This window comes from Dioscorea cayenensis, chromosome 17, assembly GCF_009730915.1.
Source record: "Dioscorea cayenensis subsp. rotundata cultivar TDr96_F1 chromosome 17, TDr96_F1_v2_PseudoChromosome.rev07_lg8_w22 25.fasta, whole genome shotgun sequence".
NCBI lineage: Eukaryota > Viridiplantae > Streptophyta > Magnoliopsida > Dioscoreales > Dioscoreaceae > Dioscorea > Dioscorea cayenensis.
In genome coordinates, this window is record NC_052487.1 from 18,118,948 (window position 1) to 18,136,749 (window position 17,802).

General features: G+C 34.7%; 2 protein-coding genes across 2 annotated transcripts; one reads left to right on the forward strand and one right to left on the reverse strand.

Annotated features, from left to right (window-relative positions):
• Positions 1–40: 40 nt before the first annotated feature.
• Positions 41–6,137, reverse strand: LOC120281199. The gene is made up of 7 exons (XM_039288085.1): positions 6,124–6,137; positions 4,745–4,807; positions 4,554–4,619; positions 1,309–1,468; positions 682–1,029; positions 519–606; positions 41–306 (listed from the first exon to the last, which is right to left on the reverse strand). The coding sequence occupies exons 1-7, from the start codon at positions 6,135–6,137 to the stop codon at positions 41–43; spliced, it is 1,005 nt and encodes a 334-aa protein (XP_039144019.1).
• An 8,103-nt stretch (positions 6,138–14,240) lies between these two features.
• Positions 14,241–17,160, forward strand: LOC120281347 (clavaminate synthase-like protein At3g21360). Its single transcript, XM_039288195.1, has 3 exons — positions 14,241–14,656; positions 14,998–15,251; positions 16,697–17,160. The coding sequence occupies exons 1-3, from the start codon at positions 14,294–14,296 to the stop codon at positions 17,055–17,057; spliced, it is 978 nt and encodes a 325-aa protein (XP_039144129.1). The 5' UTR covers positions 14,241–14,293; the 3' UTR covers positions 17,058–17,160.
• The last annotated feature ends 642 nt before the right edge of the window (positions 17,161–17,802 follow it).

Here is a 17,802-nt window from a genome sequence, read left to right on the forward strand (position 1 = left end):
CACACTTTGAATACATATTGGATATAAAAACATAAAGTAGCTATCGATGGATGCTTGAACTAGAACCAATCCCAGCGTCAATGCTAGAAATGCGAGGTATGCCACTAAGAGGAGGTAGTTGCATCCTTTGAGTTTGCATTTTTTGAAAGCGTTGTAGAATTACTTCATTGTCAATAGTTGCAAAAACCTCCCGCTCGATATACACAACCAGACTATCATTCATCCACTCATCTCCCATTTTATTCCGCAAGTCAGTTTTCACAACATTCATAACTGAAAACACCCTCTCAACACTAGCTGTTGCAACTGGTAAAACAAGCGCCAACTTAATTAGGAGATAAATGAGCGAAAAAATTGCATGTTTACCTGTCTCAACCATCTTCTTAGCGAATCTACCTAAGTCCCCGAAATTCATAAATTTTTCATCATGCCACACATCATAAATGAAAGTGGTAAATGAAGTAGCTTATGGATGGTTTTGCATTTCTTGCGCAATTAAATTAATAACCTAAGATCACTTGGATCAAGGCATGACATGAGAAGAAGTAACTCCATACTAGCTTCTGGGAAATGGTTTTGCATTTCTTGCGCAATTAAATCAATAACCTAAAATCACAATAATGATAAAATCTCAACATTAATGAAATTTACATAAGGATAGTAAGTATTAAAAATACTAACCTCGCAAAAAATCTCACCACGATAATGGTGAAAATGAGTAATGACTTGCCTTTCCTGTCTGGAACGACCACGGATTTGCATATTATCCTTCATATTAGGTATCGGGATTGAGTTTTCTTCACAAAAATATCTAACTTCCTCCAAAAATGACTCCCATCCTGTCTTCCTAAAGTCTTGAAGTCGAGCCCTCACAACTTCAATTAAACGCATAGCTTGAACAATAATTTGATCCTTTTCTTGTAAGGCAAGTGATAACTCATTTGTGATCCCCAATAAATGCCTTATCAAATACATCACAAACACAAATTGATAATTTTCCATTTTTGTATCAAACTTGCCGCTATACCTCTATTATCATTAGAAGCACCATCATCATATACATTTTGGAGTACCTCTAACGCTGAAGTCCACATTGAGATTAGGCGAAGAATGGTAGTGTCCCCAACGAGTATCCCCTAGTCTTGCTAAGCTGAAGTCTTGATTTTTCCTCTGCCACTTACTATTTCCATCCTCTCTAATTGCTCAACTAGCTTATTATGGTGATGTTACCGAAGTTGATTTCTCTTTTTTGCATAATGCTCCGGCCGCGTTAATAATCATAATGACATATTGGAAGAAATCACTCACAATTCGATTGTTTTTAGCAACAACAACAATCTCTAATTGGAGTTGATGAGCAAAACAATAGATATATCTTGCATATGGATTTCTTTTAAGGATAAGTGCCTTCAAACCATTAAATTCACCTGACATATTTGAAGCTCCATCATATCCTTGTCCCCATAGCCTTGAAAGAGATAACCCATATTTAGCAAATAAACAATAAATGGCATTCTTCAATAAAATGGATGAGGTATCTAGCACATGAACTATAGCAAGGAACCACTCTACCACACTTCTATTCTTATAAACATATCATAAAACAACTCCCATTTACTCCTTCACTGACACATCCCGGGCTTCATCAATCATAAGGGAAAATAGTTATCTCCCGTATCATCAACGATTGCACATATAATCTATGATGCACAAGCATTTGCCAGCTCCTTTGGAACTTTTGGGGAATTCATTTGATTGTTTCCAGGAGCATTTTGATTGACTGCCTTAAAAACCTTATCTTTTCACCGACTATACCACTCTAGTAACTCTAGGAAATTGCCTCTATTTAATGAGCTCGAGGACTCATCATGTCCACGAAAAGCCAAGCCTTGCTTCAAGAGAAAACGTGTCACATCCAAAATTACAGTTAAACGAGTACAGTATTCAACCTCCATCTCATGTGAATGTGCAGCCAATTGGTGTGACACGTTCTGCCTTTGATTTTGGAAACTCTAAAATTGTACTCTTGCATCATTATGCACACTGTTCACGGCATCAACATACTCTATGAATTTTTCTAAAGCCTTTTTCCAATTATTGAATCCTGTTTTTGTGAATGCATCTTCTCTTGTTCGATTTCCTCTGCTTGGTGTGAAAAGATAACACCAAAAACAAAATGTTGCATCTTTGGTCACACTGTACTCCAGGATGTTGTTTAAACCAATTTTTTTGAAAACTTCTCTTTTGGTTGACAAGGATCTCTAGATTCCCTTCGAACTTGATCTCTAACCCCAACATCAAAGTCTTCAATTGGTTTTCATAGTCCCGGGTCACTAACAATGTCATTCGAGTTGAAATTCATATGAGTGTTTTTCTCACTTGATTCGGAGCCTAGTGGTGCTTTTGGAGAATTTGAGGACTCTTCACTTCTTGGCTGTTTAATTACAAATTTATCCATGTCCAAGTGGCTTTAAAGTGTATAATGCTATTCAAAGACAAAATAAACATGTATAAAAAAATGATAATAAAATAATAACTAGACATTCAAAGCCAACAATATTGCTAATTTATTTAAAGCATTTTTCCAATATATAAATGAATGGCATTTTTCTAATAAATGAATATTGAGACTACGCAGTAACACAGGCATGTGTGCTTTTGCTTTCAAAAAATATAATCAATGTTTTAATCATGTCAATGATGTCATCAATGTTCTAATATAATCAAGATAAAACTTAATTGGACCTGATTCATTGTCTCATGTCAGCAAACCCAAAAGCTTCAATATGTTTAAGGTTGTTATTCTAGTGAAGATGACAACCTGGTCTTTAATTTGTTGTTGAAGACTCTTATTAGATATATATATATATATATATATATTCAGCTACATATTTGCCAGAGTTCAATGCGTTGTGTCATCACAGCAATCGATGAAAATTTTGTTAAGTGTTAGAGTGAACCTCTTTTGTCAGTAAGGGCTGTGACAGTTACATGTGGGCTTATGAATATGGAGATTCTTACTTGAGTGCTAAGTTTTTTAGAATTCATATTTAAATTGGTGAACTTTAAATATATGTGGGCTTGAGAATAACATATAATTAGCATATGAAGCATGCCCATCAAATCTATCAAGATAGGGAAACAAAATGCAATTATTAATTATCCCACTCCATGATTGGGAATTAATGTTGTCTTAATTTCTTTCATGAGTACAAAGATGAAGGTTTAGACTTGATCAAAGAGTGATGCCTCTTTAGTTTGCTTTCTTCCAGCAATTGCTTTTCTCTATAACAAATTTAGTCAGTCCCTTATTTTTTTCTCATTAAGTATATGTACATTATTCATTTTAAACTTTAATAAGGAAATATGCTTGGATAATCCAATCATAATTAGACAAATATCACCCTAATTTACTAATTAGCAAACAAGTTTAATTAACCTTGATTAAAAACCAAATGATATAGAGCACAAACTTGGCTAGCTGTTGTATTTGGATTACTTAACTTATTCTTGCTATATGACAAGATTGAGCAATCAGAAGTTCATATAATGAGAAAAATGTTAATTTGTTTCTTCGGCATAATATCTTTTTCCATTTAGTTATAATCTAAAGCAAGCAAATTAATAGTACTAATTAACAGATATAGCTATCATATTTGGCACTGACAACATGTCCATTTAGTTATAAATAGATGGTGAATATGCTCTTTTTGATCTCATTTTCTTTCTATTTGACACTAACGGTAACAGGACAAACAAATAGGAAGTAACTAGTAAGGAAGGGATGGTTCATTCATTGCATATTATTGCATTGATGAAATTCTAAAGCAAAAGAACAAAGTCTTATATATGACCCTCAAAAGATCAAATCCACTCCTCAAATCTTGAATCTTTCTTCTCATAATGCCAAATCTGAATTCTGGTCTCTAGATTAGATATAGGAATTTCTGAAAAACAAAGTGATAAATTTTATGATCAAAACAAGAAAATCCAAATCCAATTCAAACAAGAACTTAAAAAAGAAAAAAAAGATAAAACATTTAAACAAACCTACACTTTGGACGTTGGAGAAACCATACCTCAGCAGCTTAACTCATTGAGAGCCCAATAATCATGCTTAGAGAATCAGACTTTAAGTTACACACTTGCACACAAAGAGTAATCAGTGAATCCGAATTATAGATTTACTCATTCACAGAATCACAGTCTAAGTTGGAGCTAGAATAGTAAGAATACCTACCAAAAAACTGAACGAATGAGAGATCTTGAGGCTTAATATGTTGAGTAGTAAACAAATGTCTGATTTTGAGCCAGTGAGGGTATGCTAATTTTGGGTATTGGATTCAGATCGAAGTTTAAGTGATTAAGTCCGATAACCCAATAATAATATCTATCACCTTATTGGATCTGAATTATGGATCCAAAATTAAACTTGTGTCAGTTGTGTGACTGTGTCATGTGTGACTTTGGCTTTGGCTCTTTGAATCTTCAACATATTCATTTTTCCTCCAAGCTTAAGAGTTCAAAGTCTCCATTCTCCAAACTTTCACAACATCTTAACAAGACGATGATCCACTGACCGGAGCTGCAACTTGCAGAGCACATCACAAGCTGGCAAGCTGCATAACCAAGGTCCAAGACTCCAAGCAAGGACCAAAGCCTAGCCGCCCAAGCCCCAAGGGGAGGGGGTTGATTCGGCTAAAGCCGCAAGCTCAGAGCTTCTGAGTCTTTGATGAAAGCTAACCTCACAGCGATATTTCCGGCACCAAAGGGGGGCTGAAGCCCCTGCTCGCCCCCTCCCTTGGTTCTGCCACTCAAACAAGAAAGAAAGGTAAAAAGAAGATATGCTAGTGTTGATTCTGCCTTGGCACAAACTGTAGGTTAAAAAATGGATAGACTTGCACTTGCAATTAAGGAGCATAACCCAGTCACTCTTACTGAAGTTGGTTACTCAACATGTGATGTGGTTAAAGTTTATTTATATTATGCAGATAGTGAAACTAGAACATTCAAATTCTTGGGCGCGCCAGATATTCTCAGCCAGTACATGGCAAAGGAACTTGTAGGACTGCCAGAACAAATTTTTTAGTTTGGGATTGTAAACATGCCATGTGTTTTGCTTGAGGGTTAATCGCTTGTGTTTTTTAGTTTTGAACTACGACATTATGTCTACAATGTTTTTTATAACTTGATTGTTAACTTATAGCTTCACTTATGGTGTTGGATTTGTTATTAGTGTGTAATACTATCAGATTGAAACTCTATTTTGAGGTTTATCGAATTATTGTAATGCTAATGTTTTCATTGTTTTAATACATAATCATTTTTTCATTAGCTACAATAATTAAGTTAAATTTTTGTTTCTTTACATTATGATTTCATTGTTTTCATTTTGTCATTAACTACAAAAATCAAGTTAAATAATAAATTGCTATGTTATTCATTAATAATTCATTAAAAATATTTCATGCTAAATAAATAAAAAAAAATATCTATTAATATCCGTTATTTAAATCAAAGACATACTTAAAATATTTAAAAAATAAATTTCTCTAATCATCCACTATAATTGAATTTAATTAAACAATTTGAAAATATTTTTAAAAATTATTAATTAAATAAAGGGGTAACTTCACCTTCTTATGGATTGGGTCATCATACCACTCCCATATCCATCCAACCAAACATTCAAAAATGGATATTCAAAACTTTACATATCCTTATCCCTCTAACCAAACACCAAACAAGTTTTATCCTTACTATTAAGTCCCTCTAACTAAACACATAAACATGGATATTCCCATCCACGGATATTTCATCCACGGATATCCCCCATCCATAGAATACAATATCCCACTATCAAACACTACCTGACACTACTAGGTTAAAAAAAAACATCAAAAATAAAAATAAAGCACGTGAGAATTCAAGTGACTCTTAATCTCCCCACCTCTTCTTTTACACATGAGAGATGGGGTAGCATTTGCCTATAACCTAAAAAATAATATTTTTTAAAATTATAATATTATATATGCTACTAATAATTCATCTTCAATATATATATATAGATTTCCATCAACATATATAAGTATAAAGAGAAACATAGAGAATGAAGAGTAATACCTGAATTGATCCATCTACTTTTATCTTTTTTCCCTTTTGGTCCCTCTACTCATTTCAAGTAGTCTCTCAACTCTTGAAAATGGTTATATTTAGTTCCTTCTACTCTAAAATAGGCTAATTATTTGGATGTATTTTCAAGAGTAGAGGGACTAAATGGGAAGAGATTAAAGGTAGAGGGACTAAATTGGGTCATTTTTAATAATAGAGAGATTAGTGGGGCGCATTTCTGAGTAGAGGGACTAAAAGGGAATAGAGAAAAAAGTAGAGGGACCAATTCGAGTATTATACCAAAGAAAATATACTGAACACTTTTCATTCTACTTCATCTCTTTTTATATCTTCTATTAGTTAAAAGCCATTAACCCATCCCATGTGCTTAAACAATGGCTCTCCAAACCATCTACTTAGACCAACATCTTAATCAAATGGTGCCCATAAATTAAAGGATGATGGCAATCAAATTTGGTGGTTTGGTAGGTGAAAAGCACTTTGCATTCTCCTATAAATAAGTGATAAAGCTCTTATTCTTTACACACAACTAAGTGAATGAGATAAGTGAGAGTGAGGAATTGAGAGAAAATAGAAGAGTGGGAGTATAATAATAAAAATATTATTGAGAGTTGTTATTTCTCTTAGTAAAAGAGAGAGTGGTGGTTTTCTCTTTATTATTAGAGAGAGTTTGTAACTCCTTAAAATTTTCACTTAGTAAATTTTTCTATTCTTGCTCGTCAGGTTTTACCCTAATTATTTAGAGGGTTTTCACATAATATCTTTATGCAATTTATTTTTCAGTGTTATTTTCATTTATTTTATTGTTGTACTGCTTTATTAGGTCCTACATTTCACAACAAATAGTATCAGAGCTAGATTTGGGTGTTTATACACACACACATATATATATATACTTATCATATACCCTATGGCTGCCACTATAAGTGGATCCTCCACATAAAAAAAATAAGTTAGATTATTAGTCACCCTAATTATTGCTCTTGAAGCAATTTCTAATAGAAGCAATGGCGGCAAAATACGAGATTGAAAAATTCAGTGGGAGTAATTTCTCACTGTGAAAATTGAAGATAAAGGCAATCCTAAGGATAGACAACTGATTGGCTGCCATTATCGAAAGACTAGTTGAGATCAAAGATGACAAGTGGAATGAGATGGACTCGAATGTCGTTGTCAATCTTCATTTAGTACTTGCTGATGGAGTTCTATCAAGAATTACAAAGAAGAAGACAGAGAAGGAGATCTGGGATCACCTCACTAAGTTGTATGGGGCCAAGTCACTCCACAACAAAATTTTTCTTAAGAGAAGACTCTATATTTTTTGTATGGTGGAATCTACTTCAGTGACAGAGCACATGAATGCACTAAACACTCTATTTTCCTAACTCACATCATTGGGACATATAATAGAGTTAGGTGAACATGCGAAAATTCTACTTCAAAGTCTACCAGATTCATATAATCAACTCATCATCAACTTAACAAATAATATCTCCACGAACATTCTAGTCTTCGACAACATTACAGTTGTTGTTTTGGAGGAAGAAAGTCAGCGCAAGAACAACGAAGACAGGTTGACAGGTTCGCAATAAGCGGAGGTCTTAATGGTGACGAGAGAAGGACCAACAAAACGTGGCTCCGATAAGAGCTACAATTATGGAAGATCAAATTCAAAGAGTAAGAAGACTTTCAAGTGCTACCACTGTGGCAAGAAAGATCACTTGAAGAAGGATTGTTAGAGTCTAAATAAGAAATACTCCAATACTCAACGGAATGTTGCAAACACTTTAGATGATGGAGAAGCCATCACTATGAACCTATCTTTGGGGGATTTGTGTACGATTGCAATGATCAAGCCTTGAAGATCATTGGTATTGACATCATCAAACTGAAGATGTATGATGGTAAGGTTTGGACCATACAAGAAGTCCGACATGTGGAGGGCCTCATGAAGGATTTGTTGCCTATAGGATAACTTAATAATCTTGGTTGCAAAATTGAAGTCCAAAATAAGATCATGAAGGTAATTCGAGGAGTGCTTGTATGCATGAAAGAAGAGAAGATAGCTACAAATTTATACATGCTGAAGGGAGAAATTTTGTAAGAAGGAGAAGCTTCAGTTACCACAAGTAGTTCAAGTGAAAAATGCACAATGGCATGGCACAAAAAACTTGGACACATGTCAGAGTAAGTAATGAAGATTCTTATAGAAAAAAATCTACTTCAAGATTTCACAAAGGTACGATACCCTTTTATGAACATTGAATTGCGAGCAAACAACATCGACTGAAGTTCAACACATCTAATTCTAGAAGCAAATCAATTCTAGAATTGATTCACTCTAATGTGTGGCAAGCACCAGTTACATCTCTAGGAGGAGAAAATTACTTTATATCATTTATTGATGACTATTCTAAGAGATGTTAGGAGTAACTTATCAAGAGGAAGGCAGATGTGTTTCAAGTCTTCAAATTTTACAAAGTGCGGGTAAAACTTGAATCAGACGAGATTATCAAGTGCTTGAGGACTGTTAATATAGGAGAATACACTAGCAAAGAATTTGATAAATTCTGTAAGGAAGAAGCCATCGAAAGACAGTTCACTACATCATACGCTCCTCAACAAAATAGAGTGGCAGAGTGGATGAACAGAACTTTGTTGGAAAAAACAAGAGCAATGATGAAAGCTGCAGGCCTAGACAAGAAGTTTTAGGCAGAAGCAGTCAGCAACGCCTGTTATGTGGTGAATCGAGCTCCATTAACTGTAATCAAATTAAAGACACCGATGGAGATGTGGACTAGTAAGGCAGTTGAGTATTCAAACCTTCATATATTTGGAAATCATGTATATGTAATGTACAGTACTCAAAAAACTGCAAAGCTGGAACCAAAATCCAGAAAATGTATATTCTTAGGATATGCTAATGGAGTTAAGTGGTGTCGCCTATAGGATCCTACTGCCCACAAGGTTGTAACCAGCAAGAATGTCATCTTCATAGAAGATAAAGAATTAGAGAAAGCAAATGGTGAAAACACTTCAAATGAAAACACAAGCACAAAGACTACAACAATACAAGTAGAAAAAGAAGCTGAAGCCACACCATAGTGCAAGGTACAAGTGCCAGTTGAATCTGAAGCTCCAGAAGTTCAACGGTCAACCCGTATGAGAAAGGCACCAAGTTAGTATTCTGATTATATTATGCAGGTAACATTGCATACTGTATTCTAACTGAGGATGGAGAACCATAAACTCTTCAAGAAGCACTGAGCAATTCAGATGCATCTTAGTGGATGGCAGCAATGCAAGAAGAAATTAAAGCTCTTCATAAAAATAGGACATGGGAACTAGTGTCACTACCACAAGTGTGAAAGCTCATTGGCAACAAATGGGTCTATAAGATCAAGCATAATAGTGATGATCTAGTAGATTGTTATCATGCTAGATTGGTGGTGAAAGGATATGCTCAAAAGGAAGGAATTGACTTCAATGAATTATTTTCACCTGTGGTTCGATTCACAACAATCCGAGTAGCCTTAGCAATGCGTACTACATTTGACTTACAGCTTGAGCAGTTAGATGTCAAAACTGCATTTCTTCATGGAGATCTTGAAGAAGAAATTTGCATGCTCCAATTAAAAGGATTTGAAGAAAAAGATAAAGAGAACTTAGTTTGCAGGCTGAACCAATCTCTGTACGGTTTAAAACAGGCTCCAAAATGTTGGCACAAGAGATTTGATTCCTTCACTATGAGCCTTGGTTACAACAAATTTAATACAAACCCTTATGCATATGTTAAAAGGTTTGAAGAAGAAGATTTTATCTTCTTATTGCTATATATTGACGACATGTTGGTCGCAAGCCCAAACAAAGATCATATCAATGAGTTGAAGGCACAATTAGGTAGGGAATTTAAAATTATGGACTTGGGACCGACAAACAAGATTCTAGGGATGCAAATTCACTGAGACAGAGATAATAGGAAGACTTTGCTTTCTCAGAATAATTATTTGAAGAAGATCTTGCGGCATTTCAACGTGTAATATTGTAAGCCAAATTATACTCTACTTTCTATCAATTTGAAGTTATCCAGTATGTGTCTTAGCAGTGAATAAGAGAGGATGAAGATGTCTCGAGTACCATATGCATCAACAGTGGGAAGCTTAATGTTTGCCATGATTTGTACAAAACCAGATTTTGCACATGTAGTGAGAGTGGTAAGTTGGTACATTGCGAATCTTGGTCGAAAGCATTGGAGTATTGTCAAGATTATTATCATATATGTAAAGAGAACCTCAGATGTTGCATTATGTTATGGGGGATTAGATTTATTGTCAGTGGATATGTTGATGCTGCTTATGCAGGTGATCTTGATAAAAGCAAATTCACTATTGGATATGTGTTCATACTAGCAGGAGAAGCTGTGAGCTAGGTTTCAAAACTATAGTCAGTCGTGGCTATGTCAATGACAAAAGCAAAGTATTTTGCAGCTACACAAGCCAGTAAAGCAGCGGTGTGATTGAAGATGGTGTTAGAAGAACTTGGACACAAAAAGAGAACATTACATGATAACCAGAGTGCATTGGATCTTGCAAAGAATCCAACATTTCATTCAAAGCAAAACATATCAGAGTTCAATACCACTTCGTTCGTGAGAAAGTGGAAGAAGGTATAATTGATATGCAAAAGATTCATACCAAGGAAAACCTAGCAGACTCTATGACAAAAGCAATCAACGCTAGTAGATTCATATGGTGTCAATCCCCTTATGGCCTAACAGAGACATAAGCAACATCAAATGACAAGATAGAAAGAATGGTGTGAAGACTTGATTGCCTTTTAATCAAATCTTCAAGCAGGAGAATTGTTAGTCTAAAACCCCCATCCCATGGCTCTCCAAACCATTTGCTTAAACCAACAGCTTAATCAAATGGCACCCATAAATTCAAGGATGAAGGTAACCAAATTTGGTGGCTTGGTAGGTGAAAAACACTTTGCATTCCCCTATAAATAAGTGATGAAGCTCTCATTCTTTACACACAACTAAGGTAGCGTTTGGTTGGATGTAATTATAATTATAATGGATTTTCAGTTACAATGTAATTAAAAATACTTGATTTTCAAAATACAGTGCAATCAAATCTTATGTTTGGTTGGATGTAACTGGAATTATTGTGTTATAGAATTTTTTGTTTGGTTGAAGGGATTGATAAATGCACTTGAGGTATATGATCACCTTAGGTGAAATTAGCCCAGTATTTTAGATATTTTCATAAATTACAAAACAAAATCAAGAATTAAAATCTAAACACTAATCGGATATTGATTTAACTTTATTATTAAATTAATTACTGGACACATTAGTATATACTTTTTTTTTAATTATAAATTTAATTATCACATGATTTATTTTAGTTATTTATTATTATTATTATTAAAAATATTGTGGAAAATATTGAGAAAATGCGTGCCCAAAAAATGAGAGGAACATGAATACATGAATTTAAATTTCTAAAAAAAAAGTTTGGATAATGCTCGCAACCATCACCGTTACCTTCTTGATCTCGACCCTTGAATGCCCCCACCCCTCCACTATCTCTTCCCTCCTAAACTCCAAATTTTGCCCTCCACTATCTCTTCCCTTCTAAACTAGGTGTGATCAAAGATGGGAGCTTAATATATATTTTCTGAAAATCCTAGAGATTTGGGAATAGGAATGGGGGTGGGGCGGGGAATCCCCGTTCCATGGGCGGGGCGGGGAATGGTCTCCCGCCCCACGGGGATCCCCGCCCCGCCTCCCGCTGGGAACACGTGGGGAATCCCCATGGGATTCCCCAAAAGAATATATTTTATATTTTTTTAATATATTTATTAAAAAAATTATTTCAACATTAACATAATATTATATATATATATATAATCAATAAATATTTATTTGTTAATATTTTTAGTTATTATTATGGAACTCATAATTATTTCATACAACTTATTAACTATTTAAATTTATATATTTCATTAAAACATATTTATTTAATAAAAATCTTAAATTATTTTTAATAAAAATTATTATATAATATATCTACAAAATTAAAAATTCAAACTTCTAATTTTTCAAATTTCTAATATTCATAAAAAAACTAATTATTTATTTAATTTAAATGAATTGGATAATTAGGTAATTGTAATTTGTCTAGATTTTTTTATTCAAATATCCATGTGTTGCTACATATAAGCATTATATTTTTTTATTTAAATATCCATTTGATCTAGATTTTTTTCATCATACATTATATTTTTTTATTTTTCAATCAGTATATAAGCATCTTTAGCATGTGAATATAAATCGCATTAGAAATATTATAGTTATTTATAAAAAAATTTTATATTAATGTTTTGGACGGGGCGGAGATTCCCCGTGGGATGGATCCCCGCGGGGAGTGAAACAGGGAGGATTTTTTTCCCCATGGGGAATTTTTAACGGGAATCCCGCCCCGTGGAGAGCGGGGATGGGGACGGGGATCCCATTCCCCGCCCCGCCCCGCCCCATCCCCATTCCTATTTGGGAAGATGGTTAGTGAGAGAAAACCCTAGATAAGACATGACTGTGGATCTCTGGAAGCTTCTTGTTGAAGGGCTGTGGCAAGGATCAGATGTGGATCTCCGGAAGGCACATGTTGAAGCACAACGGCGGGGATCAGTTATGGATGTTCGTAGGTCCATGCTGAAGCGAGGAACATCTGTGTTGAAGTGCAATGGGGTTAGATGTGCGGATCACCGAAAGGTACTTGTTGAAGCGCGTCGGGCAGGATAAAGATGAGATTACCCCCTTATGCCACTGAATGATCATGTACAGGATTCCAATAAGGAGGGGATTTGGTTTTACAGCCAATTTGGCCGTAAAACCAAATTCTTTATCCGTATGTTTTGAAAGAATTTGAAATTACATTGGGAAAATGCAATTCATTGAAACAAACACAGGATTTTAGTTTTCAGTGTATTTGGAGTTACATGTAACTCCAAATATTGAGAAACAAACACCACCTAAGTGAATGAGATAAGTGAGAGTGAGGATTTGAGAGTTGGTATTTCTCCTAGTAAAAGAGAAGAGTGAGAGTATAATAATAAAAATGTTATTGAGAGTTGGTATTTCTCCTAGTAAAAGAGAGAGTGGTGGTTTTCTCTTTATTATTAGAGAGAGTTTGTAACTCTTAAAATTTTTTACTTAATAAATTCTTTTATATTTGTCTATGGTTTTTACCCTAATTATTTAGGGGTTTTCTACGTAATATCTTTGTGCCATTTATTTTTCAGTGTTATTTTCATTTATTTTGTTGTGGTACTGTTCTGTAAGGTCTTACATTTCACAACATTTTCTTCTTCTCTATATGATTCATAACAAATAAGGGGATATTTATAACTATTCAAGAGAGAAATTGACGATTATGATTAATTAAATCTAACTGTCCAAAATACTTTGATAGAAAGAATAGTAATAGTGTTGTTGTTACCATAGAACATTGGCGGCCGCGGCCACTACAATAATGTGATTGCAACAATGGTGTCATGTGCTATAGTAGCCATCCACTATTTCTATAATATTCATAATATATAGAAGATTATTATTTAGTTTGTTGATATTTTATAAATTGGTTTTTGTAGCATCAAATTTTTTTTTTTCAAAAATCTCTATAAATTAGGATATAATATATTTTTAAAAAAATAATTTTAAAAAAATATTTGTTAAAATTTATTGTAACTCCCTCATTTCTTATTTGATATTTTATGAAAAAATTTATAACTGCATGCATATCTATAATTTTTTTTTTTTCAAAATAAGGTGAGCTCAACAATAGCGATATGTCATTATTTTAACTCATCAATAAAACCTCCAATATTAGATAATGAACATATTCAAAGAATATTACCCATCCATAAATATGATACATTTGAAGGTCGTCAAAGAAAAACAAAACCTCAAATAAAATGACAAAAAAGGACTAAACAACAAATAATAACTCTTTTTTGTTCTTGCGATGCTGATCTATACCGTATTACAATTATCTAATGAATCTAACCTCAATTATGACCAGATTCACCGAAATCACCAAACTATACATAGATACACTTCTTATCGAACCATCCGAAGAGGATCCGATAACCCGCAATGACTCCGGATCCGTTTATTGAGACCCGAATCCAACACCAGCGGACCATCGGCGGGGTGCTTTTCCCGGCGGTCCTCTCGCCGAGGCCCGGCAGTGAGCTAGACCTGGTCCGGTTCACGGAGGCCGTGAAGGCAAGGAAACCCCAGTTGGAATCGCTGCTTGGATCGAGCGGTGCGGTTCTCTTCCGTGGGTTCCCGGTGTTGGGGGCGCTGGAGTTCAACCGGGCCGTTGAGGCTTTTGGGTATGAGGAGCTGCCCTACGTTGGCGGAGCTGCGCCGCGGACCAACGTTGTTGGCCGGGTTTTCACTGCCAATGAATCGCCGCCGGATCAGAAAATTCCATTCCATCATGAGATGGCGCAGGTTCAATTTATTTCCCCCAAAAAAAATTTTCTTAATCAGTGTTTGTAATATTGAATGGTTTGTTTTTATCTTTTAAATTAGTTACAAAGGTTCTTTCTTTTTATATTTTTAATGATTTTGTTAATGGAAAAATACAAGCTTTTGTGAATTTACGATTATTCTAGTAAATATTTGGAATTTTTTATGGTGCAGTTTGATTTTGGAGGTGGGAATTTAAGGTTGTTCAATTTATGATTTGTTGATTCCTTTGCACTTTTTGTGCTTATATTTTGTCATGAAATTAGATAAATAAGTTTGTTGTGGGAGAAAAAATCCTTGATTTGTTTGGGTGGAATTGCCAGGTTCCTGAGTTTCCATCCAAATTGTTTTTCTTCTGTGAGGAGGAGCCTAAATGCGGTGGGGAGACCCCAATTGTGCTCAGTCATTATGTTTATGAAAGGATGAAAGACAAGTTTCCTGAATTTGTAGATAGGCTGGAAAAGCATGGATTGATTTATGTAAGAATATTGGGGGAGGGAGATGATCCTTCTTCACCCATTGGTCGTGGATGGCAATCGACATTCTTAACCAAAGACAAGAGTGTTGCTGAGGAAAGGTTTGTTTGTTGCATTTACTTTTTAAAGTTTGCTTTCTCCTTCATTTGGTTTATGCTGAATGATTTGTAGTTTAGTAATATTCTCAAAGGTCAGCCTGGACTAGTTTTTTTGGAGTTTGGTTGTTGTTGGTCTGCTGTTTGTTTGATGATTAATTGTGCAATTATATCGTTGAATGTTGTCCATGTAAGTTGAATAAGTACAAGATGGAAGGCCATCAAATTCTTTTCCAGGCTTTTGGTAAGGAGTCAGGACTATTTCGCGTTCTTTAGATAATGAGATGCCAAGAATTGGTGTCAGATTCTATGTAGTAAGGAGGGCCGTGTTATCTGTGACCAAGTTGATCATGAGAAAAGATGTCACCTTTTTGCAAGTGTGGTTGTTTCATGAGAACCTAGAAGTGCTGGAGTTCACGAAGCTCATATCTACCAAAAATTTCTTGAGAAGGTGGATCAACTGATAAGTGCTTATGAACCCAAGTATGTCATTATCATTGTATGTAGGGATGGACATTATGAATTTGCTATCTTTAGATGTTTATTTGAAGTTTACTAGTGTATAGAGTTCAAAAAACATGTCTGTGGGACACTACAAGAATATGCATTTCGATAGTGAGTTGCAAGTTTATGATAAAAGTTGACCTGTGAATGTAGTTGATAAACAATGCACTGTCAGTGTAACAAAAATGTAATTTACATTGATTAGCTATGGTTCTAGTGTATCTAATGAAATTGTATTGTTTGAGCACATGTTTTTGTTTCCATCATTTCTAGTTTCTGTGGATGTAGTTGTGTTGAAACATTGCACGTGTTTTTTTAAGGCCCATTTTGTAGAGATTCTAACTCAACTTGCTCATGTGGTTTTATAAAAACTATTGTTTTATTATGAGTTTTGTATGTTTCCAGCATTTTGAATTTCATGACTGTTGGTGTTTTCAAAGTTTGAAATTGATAAATTTTCAAGCTAATTGCTTCAGATCTAATTTTGGAAGGCTTGATTCAAGTTTCACTTTATTGCTTTAACATTTCATGGTGCAACTGGTTTGACTTGTTCACTAACCAAGTTCTTGTAGTTTTATGATTATCGACATGCTTGCAATTAGGAAAAATATATATTTGAACCCCCTTGCTGCCTAAATTTTTAATTTCTATAGCTGCTTATTTTAGGAGACAATGTTGGCTCAGTTGACCAGTTGAATTTATTTTCAATTAAGACCTTATGATGATATAGTGTTGTACTTTCCAATTGCATTTATAGTTATATATGATTTATTTAATTCTTTAATTTCTTATTCATACCATTTTGGCAAGTTCATCTCTATTTAGGAATAACTTTTGCTCTCTGTTCCTTATAGGCGATAACTAAGTTCAGTTTCAACACCACACCATGTATGCAGCATATTCTCCTTAAGATTTGCATCCTGATCATTTGATTTTTTTTGTATCAGGGCTGCCAAACTGGGTATGAAATTGGAATGGATGGAGGATTGTGTAAAAACAGTAATGGGTCCCATACCAGCAATTAAATTTGATCAGACAAGGGGGCGGAAAATATGGTTCAATAGCATGGTTGCTGCTTATACTGGATGGGAGGATGCTCGAAATGATCCTCATAAGGCAGTTACTTTTGGAGATGGTGCACCCTTGCCCTCTGATATCATAGAAGAATGCTTGAAGATTCTGGAAGAGGAGTGTGTTGCGATACCTTGGAAGCAGGGTGACATTCTTCTATTGGACAACTGGGCTGTCCTACACTCACGCCGATCATTTGAACCTCCTCGACGGATCCTTGCTTCACTTTGTAAATAGCAGAGTGCACATTTTAATTGCTCACCTACTATTTCCATAATATGTATATGGATATGTTTGTTTTAGATTTTCCTGAAATATGAAAAAAAAAATTACAATTAAATGGTGAGGTCAATCTTTGGTTGGCAGTTGTCGACTACCATGGTTGATACTGGTACTTTTAAGTACAGTAACTCACTTGGTCTACATTCATTTGCTTTTATATCTGTTTTCTTATTTTCCATTCTGCTGATGTTTGATTTAGAAAAGGAATGCCGAGTACGAGGAATCTGAGAGTTTGGTATTATCTTTGTTGTGATGCTTGTGGCTTTCTTTGTTTTTGAAAGATGGGGGCATTTAGCAATCTCTTGCTTCCTTCATTGCTGATCCAACTTGAAATGTACTGATCTATTTGAAGAAGATTCATAAGGGAGAAAAGGAGAAAGAAATAGATGGCATGTGGACTAAGCGCTGAGCATAATGGTGCTTGTTGATTTCTGCTGTTGGATGAGACTAGCGTCGATAAGATGCTCAATGGAGGCTTGTGATGACTGGTTTGTCGAAATGTGATATTCATTTATCCGTCTTTCTGCGTTGACTATTTATTAGTTGATGGTGGGATTTCATGATGTAATGGGCTTATCTCTTGCTAGGTCCTGAATTTTGATGGATATCTGCATGCTACTTTTGTGCCATTGACTCAGCATTGAAAGGAATTCTTTTTTTTTTAAGTAGCATTTTCTTTTTGTTTTCATTTGTGTCTTGT